Consider the following 22,896-nt stretch of genomic DNA (forward strand, 5'->3'; position numbering starts at 1 on the left):
AGTAATGAGTGAGATGAAAAAAGGGGAAAAAAACACATTTCAGCAAGGAACAGAGTAGAGGTCCAAGACATTACAAATTGACACCAATTTAGTGTTGTACCACAATACTAAGCTATACTTGCAAGCCAGCATCCTTAACAGATCATTTATATTCATCAGATGTACTTTCACTTTTTTAACTTATGAAATATGCTGTAAGCCAATAATTTCTGTTCAAAGACTATCCCATGCTGTGCAGGCATGTTTTATGACTGATCTTTTATAGATGGTTAAAGAAAAATTAGGTCATTGCAGTTTGAGTTGTTGCGTAACTTATAGGATGTGCAGTGTACTGATCACTGGTCCAAATTCTCTCTTCAGCTATGACCTTGGCTCAGACAATAAATAATGCAAGCAAACATGACACTATCATATTTAATGTGTATAATTTAAGTTTAAATTGCAAAATGTTGGAAAGTTAATGTATAGTTATACAGTTTTTATAAAGTAGAATGTTGTACAGTTCTTGCACTTCTAGTAGTGTCATGTTTAAAGTATCAGTTTACATGGGTTGCAGTACAGTTTGGCTACATACAATTGCTTCTGAAAGGTTTAAAATCAAATTCCCTTGTGCAGGAGAAAGTAAGGTTTAACCCCACCCTCCCCAAAGTATTTGGCAGTAGCCTCATGTGGACCAACTTAACTGTGGTCCACATTTTTCTTGCAAGTTTTGTGGTGATGATCTTTGTGCCATTTTGGGAGCTCTCAACTACCTTGGAGGGGTACACAGGCCACATTAGTTTAGACTAGCACTTGAGGTGATCTCCCCAAGGTAAATGCTCCCCTTTAATTTCCTATAAGAGCAGTTGGTCATCCTTGGGAAGAAGACTCCAAGAGGGCTGAGATGCTTATTGGAACTTTTGAGCTTTAGTTGGATCTCTCCATGTAGAAAGACTGTTGGGCAACAGACTGCCTTTGTTAAACTCCTTCACCAACCCTCAGTGGTTCAGATGCCCTGAAGTCCCAGGAGTAGAGGCGAGGCAGTGTTCCCCCTCATTTTAAGAATGAGGAGTTGCAAGAATGTCCTTGTCTTTCAGCCCTTGGAACCTTCCAAAGGACCCAAAAGGTTCAAAAAGGAGGGGCGGGGCTCCTGCATATTTTCCATGCATACCTGCAATATGTGGTCAGAGAAGATTGTATCACATGGGAACTCTGCTGTCAGTTTTCTATCATTACTGTGAAGTTTCCATTTTGGTCTCTCACACAGCAACTATCCTTTTCTCCTGGAGAAAGGACATCACAACCCTGGCTCAGATCAGTCAGGCCCCCCCCCCCCCCCTGTGTCTATGCTGTTGGTCTTCCTTGGTGATCTGCATTATGCCCCTCCCCCTGTTTTTTGTAGGTGTGACCTAGGCACCATGGGAACTAGTTCTGTTCTCTTACAGTGGTGCTGTGGAGCTCATTACATAGGAGTATTTTTGTACTTTTGCCTGGTGCTCATTCTAATATGGTTTAGACCTTGTGCCATTTTGTCTGTAGTTAGCCGAGCGGGTTTCCTATTCATAATTTTCCTGTGAAAGTAATGTCTTCAGACAGGAAGCCATAGTATGTCTTCATGAGCTTTGTGTTATCAACCAAGAGGTGGTTTGCTATTTGTAAGTAGCATGTGGTCTGTTGCCTTTTTTCACCCCACTTTTGCGGGGCAGAGGAGAGTGCATGTATGTTCTTACATCAGATAATGCGAGTATGCTAGAGTCAGAATTTTCCTCCATCCATATGTTGACTGGTAGTCTACCTCTATAGATTGAGTGTAGCGGTTTCTCCAGCTTGGACAAGTGTATACTATAGATTACTGGAGCACAGTATGGAATGCAAATCCTCTGGCTGCTTTCTTTGCAGCTTGAGCCTGTGGGGGGGATAAAGGGTTGAACTGGTGGACACTGGGGGAAATAAGCATGTTTATGTAGTCACTTCGTCATACTTATTCAGGGAGTGTCCTCATCACAGATCATCTTTCATGGTCAAAATACATCTGTCTAGTGTACATACTATCACGTATTTGCTCATTTAATAAAATGTGGTTAAAACGCCGTAATAGCATGTGAAAGATTGTTGGCAGTGAATATTCTTCATGAAACGGAGGAACTTACCCATCTTAAAGGAGCTAATTTTAAAGCTGCATCTGAAAGTGAATCCTTTTGGTGCCACATGGATAAAACCTGATGTCATTGAAATGAGACTGTATTCAGTTAGAATCGGGTTATGAATTCTTGTTCACAACAGCATTCTGCTTAGGAGCATCCCACAGCTCAAGTTAATGCAATAGATTTGTGCCAGTGAAGTGTGTGCCTACATGGAACTGTATGTGTGCAGTATGCATCTGGATTAGTTTTACCAGCCAAATAACTAAACATTAAAGTTCAGTCAGGATGTTACCAGTGGAAGTCACTAGATTGACCCCTCCAAAACTACCACCAAAACTTCTGAGAAGCACTTTGTTTTTCACACTTTTTTAGATTGACACAACATTTACTGAGGCGCCTTCAGTGTGTTGCCCCATCTTTGCAGTTTGTTTTACTTTGGTATTGAAATGTACCAAACCTCTTTAAGCAAGTGCTGCTCTGCCTCTGTATTTTTAAAGACTTTTCCTGCTTTGGGTAACATACTAGCATTTTCCTTAACAGGTTCACTACCCTTGAGTCATTTGATCTCATTTGTAAGTCCCTTATAATAGGGTGATAGTTTTGCTATGTGTAAGCATTTTAAGTAATGTAACCTCTCCGCTGAGCAGTTTTTCAAGTTGATTTCCAGATTAATGTGAAGTTTGTCGCATCATTCTGTTCTTGGATACACCTATTAATGAAGTTTGAATAACTTGCATCGCACTGTTTAGCAGTGACCTAAATAAAAATGAATACTTTAGAATACTTTGACATTTTGTTATTTAAACCCAGACTCTGCCTTAATGTTATGTAAAATATTTTTTTTGTTTTCCAGCACGTGGAGTTATTGAAAGTATTTTTTTGGATGGTTCTAAGTTCAAGGTTATTAAAAAGGGACTTGATGGACTTGGAGTATTCACTTTTGGCGAGAATATGCTTATCTGGACAGTTGCTATCAATGGTAAAGTGGAAAAAAAAAAAAAAACTTCTGTAAATTTATCAACATTAACTAGGTATTTTGCTAACTGTATTATAATTTACTCAGGTACAACCCAAGTATGGCACAGTCAGCCTAACCTACAAGAAAAATTGTGGTTTGAAGTAAAGCAGAAGGTCGTGGATCTAAAGGTTTACAGTATGTTCAGTCAGCAAGGTAGGTGTATTCCAAGTCCCTAAAGGGTGCTGTTTAAAAAATGTGCAATCCAATTTTTTTAAATTGGACAACCGGCAATAAATATTGCTTTCTGCTTTTTTATGCCAGTCTTAAACTAGAAAGTTGTGAAATGAGGCTGGTAATGATGTAAAAATCAAAGTGCAGCCTGAGTGAATGCATTTAATTTTGATAGGTGGGTGTTCTGTACCAGGTGTTCATTTTTCAGTCCTATTCTAACCACAATAAATTGCACAATGAAGTACGACACAGTTGTATCGAAACAGTAATTTCAAATGATAGTTGATACTTGTATGTGCATTTTATCAATAACAAGACCCCAAGTGAAGACTTCAGAATTCAACGGTTATGAATACATCCATGAAAAAAAAAACACCAAATGTAATCGCAAGAGGAATTCTAACAAAGCAACTGCATAAGTACTCAATTGTTTACTGCCAAGGTAGTTGGTGTATTTTGAAAAGAAAAAGCAGTATGAGATATAAAATGGGCTACTAGAATTTTGTAGTTTAGATCCAAGAACCAACCGAAAGGTTTGTTTTTTTATGCAGTGGAATGTTCTGAGATGAAAGCTCTCAAAAGACTTAGCAATGCTAATGAAATAAGCACCAAGTACACAAAAGGACAGTAAGCACGGAGTTAGTACACCAAAGGACAGTAAGCACGGAGTTAGTACACCAAAGGACAAGTAAGCACAGAGTTGGTACACACAAGGACACTAAGCACAGTTGGTACACACAAGGACACTAAGCGCACAGTTGGTACACACAAGGACACTAAGCACAGAGTTGGTACACACAAGGACCCTAAGCGCAGAGTTGGTACACACAGGGACCCTAAGCGCAGAGTTGGTACACACAGGGACCCTAAGCGCAGAGTTGGTACACACAGGGACCCTAAGCGCAGAGTTGGTACACACAGGGACCCTAAGCGCAGAGTTGGTACACACAGGGACCCTAAGCGCAGAGTTGGTACACACAGGGACCCTAAGCGCAGAGTTGGTACACACAGGGGCCCTAAGCGCAGAGTTGGTACACACAGGGGCCCTAAGCGCAGAGTTGGCACACACAGGGGCCCTAAGCGCAGAGTTGGCACACACAGGGGCCCTAAGCGCAGAGTTGGCACACACAGGGGCCCTAAGCGCAGAGTTGGCACACACAGGGGCCCTAAGCGCAGAGTTGGCACACACAGGGGCCCTAAGCGCAGAGTTGGCACACACAGGGGCCCTAAGCGCAGAGTTGGCACACACAGGGACCAGTGAAGTAGCTCATGTTGAAAAACTGCTTTAAAGTAGGATTGTGCATCTGTCTGGTATGGATGTAGATGTGATCAAATCTTTATGGGAAGTGAAACGCCAACAAATTAGAATTTAAGTTCTTCTGATAGGTATTGCTTGAATAAAAAGGGGGCGTTATGGGTGGAATACTTTTCTCAGCCATTTGTATCGTGTATTTTTCTCAGAAATACAGTAACAGATTCCACCACTTTTTAGCAATATCCTCATAACGCCTTACTCCTGAGTAATTTGTATTACAAAAGATTGTGAAATTTGCTTCTGGTGTGCATTAATCTGGGTTTACATTAGTCTGATTAAAGGCAGATACCTTAGTTTTAGTTGTGAAATGTTTGGTTCCTCTTAGGAATAGTATCAGCAATGGCTTTTAAAGTTATCTGAGGGCAGTGTTATGGTGGAGAGCAGTAAGGAGGAATTGGATTGCAAGGTTTTTGTCTAGTTTTCCATGTAATTAGAGGTGCAAGAGTACTTGATAGTACCAGGAGCCCAAGTAGAGAATCTTGTGCAATTCCTTTTAGTAAGGCAGTCAGCTTGCTCCTCTTGGGTGTGGGGGGGACCTCAAATTTCTTAAGTGTTAATACCAGCTCCCAGTTTGGCTGTCTTTCCAGGGAGTACGTGAGCTATAGGGCTATTACCCCAAGAAACAAATGCATTTTTCTGAGGTTGTCCGGAAGGGATGCACTTAATGGTCATAAGGGGATTTGTGGGGTGGGGGACTTTAGACTATTGTGTTAAGGAGCAACCAAATCCATGGGCAGTGGGATTGGGTGTTAAAAATAACTCTGAAGCTTTGAGGTTACTGCAGAATGGTCTCGAGCTAAGTTCTGCTTCCATATATATATATATATATATATATATATATATATATATATATATATATAGTAAGTGGTACTCTCTAGACATTCGTAAGAGACCTTGGTAATAAATTTCAGATCATATTTCCATTATAGTCTAGAAATCCTATCTGGCCCAGTTATTTTCCAAGGGAATATCTTCAAGATCCAAAAGACATTCTGTCACTGTATTCCATTATTAAACCCATCATTGAATGCACTTGCCTCACATGATATGTACAAATCCAAGTATATTGCACATTTGGAAAGGCAGTAAAGTTGCCTAAGAAAATTAAAGGCCTTAAATCCTTCAGGTGTCCTGAAAGATTTTCATCTCTATACTTAGTAGCCCTACCCAATGCTCTAAAGTCACTTACCTTGCTTTTTAAGCAATGAAAGGCTCCGTTCAAGCTAAACTATTTCCCTGCAAAACCAGTAGTTCTACAAAAAACACTGGGGACTTGAATCTGTACCAATAAAAATTACCTTCTGGAGGGTTAGGTTTCTAACTAAATGCATTTCTAGTCTATGGAGAAAGTTACTACTACAGGTCAAAGTACTTGATTGCCATTAAAGCCAGTTTTTGATTGGGTGGGTTGACGCAAATGTGGATCGGGGTTGTTTCGGCCTGCTCAGGTTGGAAGGTAAGTATAAAGTACTTAAGGGAGGCAGAGAATATTTTAATCTTTTGTTTAAAGGTGTATATGGTGTGGCATCTTATTGTCCCCATTACCACTTGCCTAATTTTCCTGTTTTCTATATATTTCTTCTAACTAACCTGGAGCACCTTTGTTAATCACAAGCTAGTTACAATAACAGGACTGTGAATAAACACTAAAGCTTAACCATAGGAAGCAGTTTACTAAATAGTTTGTAGGCCGTTTATGATTTAGATGCTCCTATGAAATGACTATAAAACTGTATAGTAGCAGTTATAAAATACCTGTGTACTTGCAAGTAGGGTCGCCACCTGCCCATCTTTAAGCAGGGCTGTCCCTTTTTTGAGTAGTTATGTCCTGTGAATGAGCATGAAAAGTAGCAAGTGTCCTGAGATTTAATGACAGTACTCAGTTTCTTCTAGTAGGTGTGTAAAACATATTTTGTACTTAAAACCCTCAATATAATATGCAACAGGAACAACTCATTCTATAAAATCACATTTTATTTTCACAGCAAAGTGGCATCCATTTCTTTCCACTGTTGCAGTTATGGTTTGCCTTGAATTACATTTTCATAAATATCCTATTTGGAGCATCTGAAAAGGTGATAACCCTATTTCAGTTATGCTTTTTCTTGAAATAAGGACAATGGTCACAGTTTGAGACATTAAAGTAGGCAGTTCCCAGATTCAAGTGCTTTTGTTACTGGTTTGATCTCTGCCTTGCCGCACAGACCTGAAGCTGTCTGTGCATTTGAGTGAGTAAAATGTCTTATCAGAAGTTTGACTGTGGATCATAACTGCCTACTGTTGTGGAGAATAAAACTATAGATCAACTTTTATGAATTCTAGATTCTAATGTTACAGCCAATCTTTTTAATACATAAGTGGCTGAAAACAGTGTATTGTGGTGCATGAATTAGGATCCCCTTGCTCAGTGCTTGTTTGGCTGGCATTACTAATATTTGATATTACTGTAAGTGGTGAGCATTGAAAGCTTTTGCTCAGACAGGTAACAGAAACTGATCAACTAATCTATAAAGATTAGTGTCACTTCGGTGTATTTGGGAGTAATTCACTGTGTGCCAGGCAAAGTGTGGGGTCGAAACAGCTTTGCTTTTTTTTTGTTAGAATGGCATGTAGAACTCTTTAGGCAAGACTTGGTGCTTTCACACATCTGAAGTTTTAGCTTTGTGGGACTCCTAGATGACCATATTTACATCCAGAATATTTGTCAATAGTCTCATGGAAATATATTGAGGATTACGGTTAAAAATAAGCAATCAAGGACTTGATCCCTAAAGAACCACACTAAGTGTAGAAATGGTGTCCTACATTCACTCCAGATGTCCTATGATGCAGGAAGTAGTCAAATGATGACCAGTGTTAAGGGAACTTGGCCAAAAAGACAACAGCCTCACATGGTTAAATGCATTAGGTGGGTTCATAGAAATGTACACTCTAGTTTAACTTCATGCTGTGCTTTGTAAACTGAATTGGCAGAAGTGCAGTGTTAATTTTGTGGCCCTTTCTGAAGCAATATTGCTTCAAATGAAACTTTAGCAGCAAAACGTCTGCCTTTTCCAGTGTTTAGCCATTGCAGAAAGCAAGGAATAAGATTCTAAAGCTTGGTCCTGCTTATGGGACTGTGGAGAGAGAGAGAAGCATTCTTTCAGACTTGAAACTTTATGAATTAAACAGGAAGTAATGTCTTAAAAGGTCCAGGAACAATGGTGGGTAAGGTACAATTCAGGATGAGTCCATCAGTGTCTGCATCCCGAAAACTGGGATTTTTTATGGGGCCATCAAAGTTTACATCTACAACTTGGGGTTTTGTTGATCTTATTTACTGTAGGCAAACATCAGAAAACTGACACTAGCTAGTGTAAATGAAGTTTTGGGGGCTCGTCACCCAAGCTTAACACATGAGCAAAATGTGTCATTTACATTTAAACTCAGATGTTCTGCTTTCTCATAGTATTGAGACAAATGGCAAATATTACCACATTCATGCTGACTAGTTTCCCCGTCACTATTAAAACCAGCAGTTTGTTCCAGATTAGAAATCCGTGCATTTTGGGTAGTGCCACGTTAATAAAGCTGGTGTTGAGATAGAGATATATATATATATATATATATATATATATATATATATATATATATATATATATATATATATATATATGCACCCTTTATCAGTAAGCTAGTTTAGTCCTAGTTTGAGCTTGTGACCCAAGAGTGTAGGGAGCCCTTGTCTCTGTATCTCTTCCTTTATCATAAAATGCTTGTACATAGGCACTGTGCACTCGTATTGTGAATGCTTTAACATGTGTCCGCTCTTCTGGTTGCTGGCTTTCTGATTAACATCTGAGTATTGTGGTGTTGCATTTTTAATAGTCTTAACTATGATTTTTGTATAGTACGGGTATGCGATGACTAGGAATAACATCTGAGGCGGTTTGCTGTTGTGTCATCCCATAATATAAATGAGCTGCACTGAAACCTAGCTTTTTGTAACTGGGGCTTAAATTTCTGTAGTTGGTTAAAACTGTTAAACCCAATTACTTGAGGAAACTTGATCCCAATATAAATGTAGGCAACACAGGTAGCCCCCTGAGCTGGGAAGTTTTAATGATTGTGATGTTTTCATGGAAAATATAGACAGTGAAACAGAAATGGAATGAGTAAAAAGCCTTTTAGGATATGCATTATAAGTAGCACTCTGAGCTAAGAGAAATGTCAAAAATGTTTGTTAAATGACTGGATTCAAATTCATGTCCTGAAGTGCTCTAAACCAGGGGTTCTCAAAGTGTGCGCCATGGTGCCCTGGGGAGCCACGGCTTACTCACAGGGGCGCCGCAAACTAATAAGTTTAGCTGCAAAACAAACTGCGAACAGTTCAGTTTATTTTGCAGCTAAGCGTATTAGTTTGCGGTGAACTAAGTCTAGACCTACACTAGTTTTTTAGCAGAACTGGCATTGAGCAGCAGTCCCCAACCACCGGGCCACAGACCAGTACTGTGCTGTGGAGCATTTGGAACCGGGGCGGCAGGTAAGTGAATGCCTGTATGAGTGTGTCTGCATGTGTGAGTGAATCCGTGCATGAAAGCAAGAGTCTGTGTGAGAGAGAGATCAGGAGAGTGAGAGCAATGTGTGAATGAATGCAGGTGTGAATGAGGAAGTGACTGATCGGGAGACAGTGAGAGTGATGTACGAGTGAATGCATGCATGAATGCAAAAGACTGTGTGTGTGTCATGGGGGAAGAGTGAGTGTGATCCCTGGCCACCACAGCAATGAGGTCTGTGTAAGTCTGGACAATACCACTGGACACGCCTCTCACCCTTAGATCAAGAAATTTGGACAAAGCCAAAAATAGTGGGGGGTACAAAGGCACAAAATAGGGACACAAGAACTGCTCTCACAAATAAGTTGATAGAAATGCAGGTTTTGCATTAGCATTAATTTTCTGAAGGGTATGAAACTGAACTCTCTTTTTCTGACTTCAGCCTCAATGATCTGCCAGTGATTTGCCAGAAAACAATTTTATGAGAAGACCAAAAACATGAGGCAAAAATATGGACATTCTGCAAAAATCTATACAGTTGAGAGGTGTGCTGGACAGAGCCAAATAGGGACAGATTTTAAATATTGCTCTTATAAACTTAAGGTTGCCATTAGGTTTGCTTACCTCTCAACCATAGTAGATCAGTGTTATTCTGTTAAGCAGAATGTACATTTTTTTGGCAATTGTCTTTTTATTGTACTTTTGAGCTTTTCTCCCCAGGTCTCCTAGTCCAGTCGGGCAGCCTTGTTAAACAAATGTTAAATTTAAATATGCATTTATGCGTGCCGTGGGGGGGGGGTGCCTTGGGAAACCTGGATTCAGCAAGGGAGCCAAGAATCAAAAGTTTGGGAACCACTGCTCTAAACTGTTAAGCAGCTGAAAATCCGTCAGTATACACCCCCTATGCATGTTAATAAATATGTAATGCTACAGAGAATTTTTAAGTTATACAAGCTGCTGACTGCTAGAGGAGGGAGCGACTTGAATAGACTATGCAAATACAAAACTGTTCCAAGCAGCAGGGAAAGTTCTTATTTCAACTTATGCCCAACAGTAATTTATAAATGAGGTGAAATGGAATGGGCTATTCCAATCCAGAAAAATAGAATAAAAGTTAGAATTCAGTTAGTCTTTCCACCACACTGTTATAACTGTTATGGTTTATACAACCATTTATGTAAACTTTGATTATGATCGGATTAAATTTTTTGTTATAACCCCACTTGTAAAAGGCCTGTAAAATCCCCATTTTGGGGATCCCCCACATTAAACTGCTCAGAGCCAGTATGGTATCTGCAGAAGGCTTGTAGAATGACTGTTGAAGTTCTTCACTGAAGTTCAGTCTATAAAGCACTCTACTTCATTTTTTACCCATGAGGGAGTGTATTTCTGGAACCAGTGTCCTGTCATACAAATATAACATGATGGGTTTCCCTTAATAAAGCCCAACTGTACCTTTGTGAGGATCCTCAGTAGACTGAGGGACATGAAATTACTGCTTGCCACTAATGAGTTGAAGCAGAGTGGGCTGTGTACTACAGGAACACCCAAAAGAGAGCTCTATTTCATTTGCATAAGTATCTTGAAATCATATTGACACTTTTCCCAACAAGCTTGCTTGAATTTTATTTTTTGTGGATTAATACTAAAAAGTGTACTAGTACACTAAAAACTTGATGTGCCCCCCGGTAAGAGTATTAGTCATTAATGTTGAGTACATCTTGCAGCAGGTACCTGAGACAAGTCACCTCCATCTTCTTCCTTGGTAACAGCCTCTCCTAATCGACAGTATAAAACCTTACGAATCACTTTAAAATGCTACATTTCGCTTCTAGTGTAAAACTGCTTCTCTTGCTAAAATCTATTTCCTTTGTCTGCATTAAGATGTTTTATATACAGCGATGCTACATTCACTGTTAATAAACAGCTCCTTTTCTGAGGAATGAAGTTTTTCTGTGTATAGCTTTATTATGTCCTCTGAATTCTGTTTAGCTGTGATTTGGCATTGATTTATCACTAATCTGTACATCTTCCAAGTAAGCCATTATCTTGCTCACCCAGCTGTTTGTAGTAATAAAGTGCACCCTGTTATCTCTGCATACTGCTAAGATGTCTCATGAATTTGAGTAAAAATGTTGCAGGAATGTCTGGCATTATCTTGCTTTCACATTCCTTAGTACATGAAAGGGGTTTCCCATCTTGGTCTTTTTAGCCATGCACAGCTATTACTGCAGTGCCATTCATGCAGACACTTCTATCTCCTAATCCAAAACATTAGCACTGCAATACAATGTTTCGCATTGATGGCGTTTTCTTTAGGCTTGCGCAGTAGATTTTCTGTAGACATGAATCGAGCCTTCAAGTTTGGTGCCTTCTCACATAAATTGCATTTCAGTACTTTTTGCTGTAGCAATCATAATTAGTGCCCATGAAAGTTTCATCTTGGTGTCACTTTAATCAGAGCATTGAGTTAGTACTTTGATTTCCCAGGAGATGTCAAAATACTTGGTTTGAACTTCAAGGTAATGCCAATATTGCAGCCTTTTTGCAACTTCCTTGCATCTGTGAAAATTCAGTGCATTCGTCTGCTCGTTAAACAAGTAGGTGAACATTACATAGAAGTTCCCTGCATCACATAGCTGCCCTTAATTTTAGATATACAGGAAGTTTAAGTAGTCCTAGAATATTTCTACCAACTTTTGCTAAATCAGAGCCCATTTTCTGCCACAAGATCGTGATGTTTTATCTAGGCAGTCAAATTCCATCTGTGCTTATTTCCAGTACTATGAGTAGTGTCTTATGAGTAAATCAAGGGATAAACACCGACCACTGTTTTCCACGATCCGTCATATGGGGAAGGTGCTTCTGATTTGAAGATTTTTATCCTGAATGTTTGAATCAGTAATTTTAATATTCCTGCTAACATGTCAAAATGCTTAAATAAATGCACAGGCAGTAGCTGTAGTCTGAAGTCTGTGAGGTCTGTATTCAGTTTTCTGTACAACTTTGGTACTATTTGGTATGCTACTCACTGTAACTGGCTAACTGGTATTTAAATGGTGGCATCCACCATAACATTCAATTTCATAGAAGCTAAAATGTTTATGAAACATGCATTGCATTACAGCCACGGCTGTAAACCTTAACCTCGTTGCATGTCATTGGTATTTAAAAATAAAACCGCATGTGTTCAAAGCTATTTTAATGCAACTTCCAATTTTAGAATCAAATTTTATTCTGGAATTCACATCTGTTATATTCCTGATTACATTATCTGGTCTAAATTTTTTCTGTGATGGTATTTCTGTAAAAGCTGCTGTTTTTAAATGCAGCTTTCTCATCAAAGAAAGAAATATGTACTTTCATGAATGCAGCACAGTGACTCTCTTTTCAGTCCTTTCAGATAGTCCAGTTTCCATTGGAATAAATTAAATTTCTGCATTCACACCTGCCTGTTTTTCTTGCAACACAGATATTCCAGGCGAGAGGGATGAGCTATACTCCCACTGTGCATTGTACTACTGCTGTGAATTGTACTTTTCAGCTTCTACAGACACTTGTATTCAATTGTGGCAGATGTTTGACAACTTTGACAATATGCCCTGCTGGAAGACCTGGTAGATAAGACAGTTGAATATAGACTTAATAGAGTTTAAACACCAACTACTAACTTGACGTTTTAGCACTTGTATAGTCTCAGGATCTTGTGTCAAAAGCAAATTTCATGAATGTCTCTCAAACTGATCCAAATTATTGAATTCTCTGTTTAATGGTGGTGTACCAACAGTATAGTTACACTAATAAAAATGGTTGATTTTAATTAAATGTTTAAGTGCTCTGGTTGTATTAGACTGTCAAGGTCGTGGTTTGTGTACTTGGTGTCCATAGTTGCCCTTGATTTTTTTTATCTTTAAGGGACATATAGGCCCATATCAGATCTATTCCTTTTTGGCTTCTAATAGAATGCAATGTTGCACCTTTTGACTCCCAATAGGTCCTTTCCTCATCCACTGGCTGTATCAAACACCATATTTACCTCTACTAGGCTAATCCTGAGTCTTGGTCTGATGAGATCTAGGCACTCAGGCAGTGTCAAACTGTTGCCAAGGGAGTGATTTTCTTATTCCCCATCCACCCCATGCATTCAAAGTAGCATACTGAAGGCAGGGCTGGCAAATGGTATTATTGCCGACCCATCCATCACTTCTTCAGGGGGAATAACAGGATGCTCTAACCATACCTCTAGGCAGCACTGTAGTTTCCCTGGTCTCTACCAATGAAATTGGACCCCATGAGTGATCTGCTGAGTGTCTGCACCTCCCCAAGGACCTGCCTGTCCTCCCTGGCTATCCTGTTCATAGGTTCATAGATTAGTACTAAGCTAACTGCCCTTGTGAGCCATTTTAAGCTTAGCCAATTATCCCTTGAGACTCAAACCCTGCACCTTGTGTTTGTAAGGCAAACACCTTAACCATTAGGCCACCCTCCCAACCCTGTCAAATGTCCAAGCATCTAGTCAAATTGGGTCACCTGGGCTGTTGTCAGGGCTTTGTCACTCTTCACTAGTGCAAGTGACAGAATACAAGATCTAATGTTGCCTTCATTTGCTCTTCAACCTGTGGGTTTGGATCTGAGGATTGGAAACAACTTGGCTGCATACCAAAGCTTCAGGCTCCTACATCTGAGCTCTTCCCTTACCCATAATGCTACTCTCATCCAAATCCCTCAGCATCAGGTATCCAATCGTCTGAGCTTCTCAAGGGTTTGTGAGTTAACCGGTTATTTTTGTATTATCTTTACATACTCTTTATCTACTTGGCTGCTATCTTAGTCTTCCCTACTTTCTGGCTCAGGACTTTAGTCTTTTGTAGTCCTTGTGACTTTTCCTTCCTTACCCATTTTCTAACTGTACTATATAGTAAAACTTTTCTTAGATTTATCTTTAATTTAACATAGTTATTATGTTTTTTTTTCTGTTAGTGTGCACGTGCGTGCCTTGGGTCTTTTCCTTGAATATGTCCAACCCCAAACCTGCTGGTTTTAAGATGTCACTTGTGTGCACAAAATCAAACACTCAGATACTCATTCTGTGTGTGGTGTGATTTGGGTGCTGCCTACTTAGATTCTTCATGCACCATATGTCAAGGCTTCAAAGTGCCCTCATCAACAGAAGAAATTGATATTAAAAGGCCTTCTGCCCAGCACAGCATCTTCTGATGCACCATCCACTTCTGGGGCTCAAACCCCCACCAAAAAAGATAAGGACAGCAAGAGATCCCCAGTAGGTTTCGTCAGTTGAGGGAGCCTCCTGCCAAGGCTCTGAGGTGTTCAGAGCCTATCTTGGCTCCCATTATTATCCAAACTGCCCCTCTACATCCGAGCCAAAGTTTCTTACTGGAGCTGGTGACTTCCAAACTGAAATCCCTTCTCCTGCAGCAACACAGACCGGGTTCTAGGCCTGCTTCTGTTGCTTCTTCAGGTCCTCGCGGCCTTTCCGAAGCTGAGGTGGACAGGCATAATCATTTCTCAAGGCACAAATCCAGCTGGGGATCTTGCCTGCTCCATCCCCCCTGGATCCATGAACACTATTCTCCCTTTACTCCTTATATCTCCTTCTCCAATCTGACCCCTGGTTCCCAAGTTATCCAGTCTGAACTTTCCTGAAGTTGACATCTTAGCCGATAGGTACAGTTACCTCTACTCGGATGGTCTCCCTGACTCACCTGGCTCAGACAGTTTCAGAGCAGAGTGGCTCTTGCAGCTGTGGCTTCAGCATTGGATCCCAGGGGTTGACGTCAGCCATTAAGTTTTAGGAGCAGTGTCTTCCCCTTGGGGCTTCGGCACTTGATAGCTCAGCTCCAATTCCTCACTCTGATCTGGGGGTGGTAGGGATTTGTGGAGCTTCCCTGTCAATAGCTTCAGCAGGGATGCCCTCTGTCTGTCTCCTCCTGCATTCGAGTTGGTGGAAGAGGGTTCTCTGCACCCAGAAGACCCTTGACTCTACCTGCTACTGAGCCTGCTCCTTCTCCAGGAGCATTTGTGCCTGAGCCCATCTACTGTCTCCTCTGGAACAGCCTGCCCAGAAAGACTTCCAGACTATTCCCCTTTTGGAATACCCGGAGTCTTCCGATATCTCCCCGGAACATCCCAACATGGAGATCCCTCAGAAGCACTTGTGCAGAAGGAGGCACTTGGATTCCCCCTTAGAATCTCTTAGAGGACACTGATTTCAATGAAGGGGAAGGGTCCCCCAGATCACCACCTGAGGATGTCTCTTGGAGACATGGCGATCCTGTACCAGAAGAGTGGCTGGTCTTCCCAAAGCCCTAACCCAGAAAATGTTTCTGGAAGCTTTTGGGTTAGGCCCATCTACTACTTGGGTATCCCCCTCCCTTACAGAGAGACCCTCTTATTGGCCTAGTGTCATGCAGAATGTGGAAGGAGCTGGATGCAGTGGAATTGATCTCTAAGCGAAGCAATAAGACTCTCAGTGCCCCTTCTGACCACCCCCATTGGACAAAAGGTGTTCCAATCAATGCCATGGCAGTAGCAGCAGCCAACACCAAAAATGAGCTGGTCCAGTAGAGCTCCAACATCCATCCCCTTAATAGGCAGTCTAGGACTTTGGACAGGTTTGGGAAGCAGGTTTACTCTTCAGTGACTTTCACATTGCAAGTGCTGAATTTGAGACACATAAGCAAACTACGGAGGGACTTGGTCAAGCAACTCTAGTTCTGTCCCAGTGTCCATGTCTGCACAGGAACAGGACCTTTTCCTGTAGGATGGCCACCCTTCAGTCTGTTTCAAACACGTCCATGAGGTTATCTTCTCATGATGCAGAAGGTGCCTCATGGGTAGCTGGATCGGGCATTGCTGCCACACACCATGCCTGGATGTGGCTGTGGGATTTCTTGGAACCCTACAAGGTGTCCAACACCCATTTTGGTGGATTGACTCCAGTACAATCTTAAGAGCGTCTCCCTCAAAGTGAAAAGGACAAAGAACTATTCTGCCATCAGAATCCACTTTGCTACCCTACAATGGACCTTTTCCAGGCACCAACATGTAGGTAAGAAGTTGTGGTTCCAAAAATCTCAAGGTCCTTCTCTGGATTCACAGGGAGATCCTTCTCCCCGAGGTAGAGGAGAAAATAGTGATCAAGAGGGTCTTATGAATCAAGGGTCTCAAGGTACTTTCTCTGACAGACCCAATCGGCAATCCTGAGTGATTGCCTGACTGCTCATTTCCATAGGCAGTCAAAGGGCACTTATCTTTACAACAGCCTGTGAAGCCATCACAGTAGATCATTGGGTGTTAAAAATTCTACCCAGAGCTATTCAGTACCCTTTTTCCAAAAACTGTCCAAGCAAAACACTCCCTGATGATCCACACAATCAGATGGAGATTGCAGCCTTAGACATGTTGAAGATGCCGTCAGTCATCCAAAGTGTTGTCACCCCCCCCCACCACCACCACCACCAGCAACTCGGATCACGCATCTACTCCAGATTCTTTGGTGCCAAAAAAGACTGGGTACCTCTGGCCCATTCTGGACCTTGCCACCCTCAACAAATCGGTTGCCAATTCAAAGTTCCGAATGGTCATGATAGTCCATTCTGCCCTTCCTGCACTGGATGTGCTCTGTAGACTTTCAGGATGCATATTATCACATCAAGATGAACAGGTGCTCAGAAGGTTCTGCCACTTTGGGATAGGAGCTAATCAGTTCAGACTGCTGACTTTGGTCTCATCACAGCCCTCAAGGTGTTCACCAAATGCATGGCAGTTGTGGCAGCTTACCTGAGACAACAAGGATTCCAGGTGTTTCCATACTTAGACAATTGGCTCCTAACTGCCCTCACCAGGCATAGGCACCTAGAAGCCAAGAATTCCTGTTTCATCTAACCTTGGCGCTTGGTATCTCTATCAACCTGAAAGTCTCAGCTTCATCAGTTGTCGGACTTCATAGAAGAACAATCTCCACCTTGTGGCCTCAAGTCAAACATAATGGACATTCCTTCTCCCCCAGCAAGTCTTGTCCTAAGGCCCTTGGGGCCCATGGCAGCCACAGTCACCCTGGTACCACTAGCTCGTCTTCACATGAGTACTTCAGTGGACTTCAGCATTCCAGTGATCCCTACTGTACTACCCTTTGAATTACCCAATCAGGATTTCACAGGCATGCAAACAGTTTCTTCTATTATGGCTGCAATCTGCAGATAATCTCCAAGGCCGCCCATTAATCGTACCCCTCCCAAGGCCGCTGTGATCATGGCAGTGTCCCAGTCAGAGTGGGGGGGGCCACTATCTGGGTCACAGTTCAAGGCACGTCATCCCCTCTAGAGACCAGTTTGCATATAAACATCCTGGAGAGCAGTGCTTTTTGCCTTGCAAATCCCTTCATCCCTGTCTTCCCATGGGAACTATTGCACATGTTGGTGATCTGGTATATCAACAAACTGGGAGGAACCAAATCTTACCCCTTGTGTCGAGAGGCCAAGAGGGTGTGGCAATGGGTAATTTCTTCCAACCCCTTTCTCATAGCAATGCACATTCCAGGAAAATCAACCAACCTGCCAGACAAGATCAGCAGGACCATTCTGATGTCCCACAAGTGGTGTCTAAATCCTTCTGTGGAAAATATGATCTTCCAACATGGGGTCATCCTTTCTGCGATCTTTCTCTCCCTCCAACACAAAGTGCAGCAAGTTTTTTTTTCCCTGATCCCTCCTCAGGGACAGTCGCAGAGAAGCTCTAGTCCCTGCTTGGATCCCCGGTCTACTTTATGCCTATCCTCCTCTTCTCTTCATTTCCAAATTTCTGCCAAAAGCTCAGAGGTTGAAATGCCAAGCAATCCTCATTGTCCCTTTTGGCTCAGACAAGTTTGTTTCCCCTTCCTTTGGTCTCACCAGGGTTGTCCACTGTGGACTCTAGATCCCTTTCCAAGTTTATTCTCCTATCCCTCGGGACACTCCTCTCCAGATTTCCTGAACCTGAAACTAACCGCTTGGTTACTCTATAGGTTCATAGGGTAGGTATTAGGCTATTGGCCCAAGGGCCTAAGTAAGCCTAGCCAACAAGGTTCCCTGGCTTACGCCACCCAAGAAAGTTAATTTCCTATGCCCCTGTCAAGCAGAGTCACAGAAGTGTTCCCTGGGGTGTATTTCCCATCCGTTTAAGATTTTTCTTGAGTGCTAATGAGGAACTTGACATAGATGGGTAGCTTGTTCCAGAGTATAGGAAGTCTCTGGGACAGGAATCTATCCTTCCAGCATGTCCTGTCTATTGTGGTGACAAAGTTTAGGTCCTTAAGACAGTGTAGCTCTGAGGGATTGGGATTTCTTTAGATGTAGTATGTCCAACAGCTCTGGGTTTAACATAGCGTTATATGTTAGGTACAGATCTCCTCTGAGTAGGCAATATGCTAGAGTAAATCTGGAGTTTTTTTTAGATGGTCAGTGTAGGGCATCTGTTTGAGGCCAGTAATCCACTTTGTGAGGTACTTCTGTGGCCTTTCCAGCTGCTGCAGGTGTCTTGTGAGGTACATTCCAAAAGGGGTGTTGTACTCTATAATGGGTATAATGAGTGCAGAGTAGAGGTGAACAATGACCTCTTTTTTTTTTTTTTTCCTGGATGAGAACCCTTTTGGGATAAGGTGTGCCACATAGAAGGATTTCCTAACTGCTGTGGTGATGTGATCATCAAAGGTGAGACTACTGTCCACCTGGGTCCCAAGGTCTCATCACACATTCGGCATTAAGTAGATTGCTGTGTATGTGGTAGTTCATGAGTACAGAGTTTTTACCAAAGGGAATGACCATGCACTTTTTGGCATTGTGCTTGAGGCCATGCCTCTGACACCAGGCATCTGTCTCAGAGGCCCTTCTTTAGGATGTCCACATCGTTAGGAGTTTCGATTATGGCTCCTAGTTTGCAGTCATCTGAACTTCATTAGCCAGAGGCCTTCTGTGTTAGCCTGTACTTCAGAGAAGTGGATACCAAACAGGAGAGGTCCCAGGACTGAATCCTGTGGTTACTCCACTTGTCACTGGTTTGAAGTCAGAGTTGGAGTCTGCAACTCTTAGTGTGGGTTCTGTCAGTGAGCCAGTTGGCAGCCCATCTTGTGACGTAGGGATTTATACCTAGTTTAGTGAGTTTAGCTGTAATTCCAGAATCGGGGATGGTGTCAAAGGACTTGGCGAGGTCAAGATAGGCTGTGTGAACCAACTTACCCTCGTCTATGGCTTTGGTGACTGCCTCAAAGAAGTCGATCAGGTTCAGAAGGCATGATATGCCTTTCACAAAACCGAACTGGGTGGGGTCGAGTTTGGAGGTTACCAATGTTTTTGAGTTCCATGATGCATTCCATGGCCTTGCAGACCAGGCTAATGGGGTGATAGTTACCAGGATCAGTGGTTGCTCCCCCTTTGTGGCATGGGATAACTGTTGCTGTGCACCATTCAGTGGGCATAAAGCCTGACATGAGACTGAACATGGTGCTTAGGTGGGAAGCCAGTTTGTTCTGAAGTTCATGTAAAACACAGCCTGGGATGTTGTCTGGTCCCATGGATGTTATGTTTTTGGTTTGAAAGTGCAGCTTTTACCTGCATAGATGTAATTACAGGGAGTCTGCATTCTTCATGTATAGATATGGGCCCTTTAGGGGGTGAGGGGGGTAAAGTTGGCACTGAACCTGTCTGCCAGGATGTTGGCAATATTAGGTGGTTCTGTAATTTTCGTGCTGTTGTGCTGTAACTCTGAGCAGATCTGGGTGCTGCCATTGAGTTTCTTGACAATAGCTATAGAGTGCTTTGTGGTTGCCCTTAGTCAGTGGTTTTGTTTTTGTAGCTAGCTTTTGATCTCAGCTCCTTACTGAGGGTGACCAGGGAGCTCCTCCACTCATGGGATTTTACTCTCTATTTTTTTTTTTTTTTTTTGCAACAGTTTCTTCCTTCTGTTGTAGAGTTTGTTTATGGCAGGGGACCACCAGATTGGCTTCCTTTTTTTTTTGGAGGATAGCATCTTGGTTTTGTTTGGGATAACACGATCCATGCATTCGTGCAAGTGCTTAGTGCATTTGTGTAGGATTCAGCAGTCGTAACTGTATTGTCCATCTCCATAGGTGTCATGAAGTTCGGCATTTCTGTCTTAAGAAGCATGAAGTTGGCTTTGGAGAAATTTTTTACTATGGTTTCCTTAATGGTGGGTGGAGGCGGAATGCAGATATCTAGGGTGATTAGCTTATGGTCAGATCTGACCGAGGAGTTAACTTCAGGTGTGGAACACCAGTCACTCGGGTTGGTAATGACTAGATCTAGGGTATTGTTGCCCCTGGTGGGGGTGTGGATAAGTTGATCCAGGGCATTGGAATTTATGAATTCCAGAAAACGTTGAACGAAGAAGTTGGTACGCGAGTAGTTTTCCCAGTTAATGGGGTAGTTGAAATCACCCATTATTAGGGTATTTAGTTGAACCTTAATATTTTCCTTTATATCAAGAGGAGTGGGAATCCTGGGTCATGGTGGGGGATCTGTAGCAAGCTACAATTTGGATTGCAGTTTTACAGAGTTAGTTGCCCTTGGATAACCTCGGATGCATTATGCTGCACAACTAGCATGAAGGTGTGGATATCCTTTAATGAATATGGACACACCACCACCTTTGGTGTTCTGGTCCAGGTTAGATGGCTGAAAAGCTGGCTGAGTTATAGCCTGTTAATGCAGGGGTGCTCTCTAGAGCCTTAAACCAGGTCTCCGTCACTGCACAGATATCAGTGTTCTCCATTTTAAGGAGTGCCTCGAGTGAGTGCATTTTGAGATTTAGACTTCTAGCATCGAGTAGCATTACCCTCAATTTTTGCTTGCCTGTTCCAGTGGTGAATTTGTCATTTGAACCTTGCCTAAAAAAGGCACTATAGGGGCAGCAAGAGCATTGGCCAGTATCTAGAATCCCAGGGACAACAGGTGCAGGCCATCTCTGGCAAAGCATCGTGGTCTGTTAACCATGTCGTCCCAGGCAGACAGGTACTGGGCAATGGCAGGATGTTACTCGGGGCTAGGATCATACTTGCCTGGGCTACAAGATCTGAGAGCTCTTCCATGTAGTCCAGGGAGGTACATCTCAGGTCGTTCACTCCAACATGGACAATGACAGTCATGTTTGTACTTGTGGAGTGGCCTGAGTGCATGAGTTATGTGGCAGATCCTGACACCCGACAGGTAGCTGACAGTAATCTTGTTTACCCTGGTGAGTGGGACATCTGTGTGCCTGCTTATAGTCACCTATGACTAGTGTGTTGGGTATGTTGCTTTGCCTTATGGGCTGTGGTTTATTGGCACACTGAGTCTGTGGCCTATGTGTCACTTGGGTTGTGTTGGGGGGGGGTGGAGGTTGCTTGTGTGTCTGCTTTGGCGGTCTCTGTTGCTTGAGCAGATTATTATTGAGAGCCCCTGTGAATGTTTGTGTGTGGATTTTGGTGGTGTAGGTTTAGTGGGACTATATGATGAGTATGGTGTGGTGCAAGTGTTTACCTTCTCTTGACTGTCAAGTTCAGTCTATGTTGGAGAGAGCTTTACCTCTAGTTTGGTAAGTGCATCTCTCACAGGTTGTGGTGGTGGATGGTAGGAGGAGAGGGTTGTCTGTGTACATGAGGCAATTGCTACATTGCCTCAAGATTCCCAGATTCATCAGATAGGAAAGAACACTGGGAGCTGACCGTTAGACTTAAAACGATGGCTAGTACTCCTGGGCTTTCTTCTCCAGTTAGAAAAATTTTGATTGCGACACAAACCATCCATGAGGAAACTGTACAATAGTAAGTGGGAGAGGTTCTCCATATGGCCACATCAGAACAATTTAGACCCTTTACAACTCCAGTACTTGCTGTTCTGGATTTCCTAGCTTGTATATTTCATAACTGAACTAGTTTTTCTGCAGGGAAAGTGCAATTGGGGGCCATCTCCAATTTTCACATGGGAAAATTCCTTCTCGCGAGCCTCATCTAAATTGTGCAATACCTTTCTAAGATACCTTTCTCAATCCTCCTATCAAGGAACCTGTTGTCCCTTGGGATCTCACCTTTGTGTTACAGACCTTAGTTTTTCTTCCTTTTGAATCTTCAGCTAAGGTAGATTTAAAGTTGCTGACCTGGAAAACTATCATCTAAAAGGGTATCTGAAGTACAGGCTTTGCCTTGCAAAACCTCTGTACTGATCTTTCACAAAGATGGTTACTTTGCATACTAACACTTCTGCCCAGGGTTGCTTACTAGGCCAACATAAACCAAGTTGTCAATCTGCCCGTCTTTCCTAAGTTTCAAAACAGAGGTTTGTGCCAACTTCATATGTTGGATGTACACAGCTTAATTTCTCTTTGGATAGAACCAAAAATTTTAGAAAATCTGATCAACTCTGTTTCCAAGGTCACCCTGGCTCACTGGATTACTAGCTGCATTGAACTTGCCTATACCACTAAGGGCATTGCCTTACCATGTTGCATTAAGGCTCATTCTACTGGGTCTGTTTCCACCTCTTCAGCCTTTTGGTTGAAACTTCTCATTGACAAATTTGTGCAGCTGCTACTTGGTCAAACCACCATACCTTTATATTGCACTACAAACTCCAGGAACAGGGCTTCCTTTGGTTCTGCTTTGCTCTAGAATATCTTGCCTTGAGGGCCTCCCAAGTTTTTACTGTAGCTGGGGACTCTGTCACAGGTTAAAGAGCAAATGAAGGC

General features: G+C 42.3%; 1 protein-coding gene across 1 annotated transcript in view; it reads left to right on the forward strand.

Annotated features, from left to right (window-relative positions):
* Positions 1 to 22,896, forward strand: part of LOC122791800 (low-density lipoprotein receptor-related protein 2-like) — a 1,119,352-nt gene that overhangs the window by 1,038,381 nt on the left and 58,075 nt on the right. Inside the window, exons 28-29 of the mRNA XM_044059752.1 lie at positions 2,977 to 3,102; positions 3,187 to 3,294. Of these exons, the coding sequence (XP_043915687.1) occupies positions 2,977 to 3,102; positions 3,187 to 3,294 (234 nt within the window). The remainder of the gene's footprint in view (positions 1 to 2,976; positions 3,103 to 3,186; positions 3,295 to 22,896) is intronic.

Source organism: Protopterus annectens, chromosome 17.part0 (assembly GCF_019279795.1).
Source record: "Protopterus annectens isolate FY-2018-M chromosome 17.part0, PAN1.0, whole genome shotgun sequence".
Classification (NCBI taxonomy): domain Eukaryota; kingdom Metazoa; phylum Chordata; order Ceratodontiformes; family Protopteridae; genus Protopterus; species Protopterus annectens.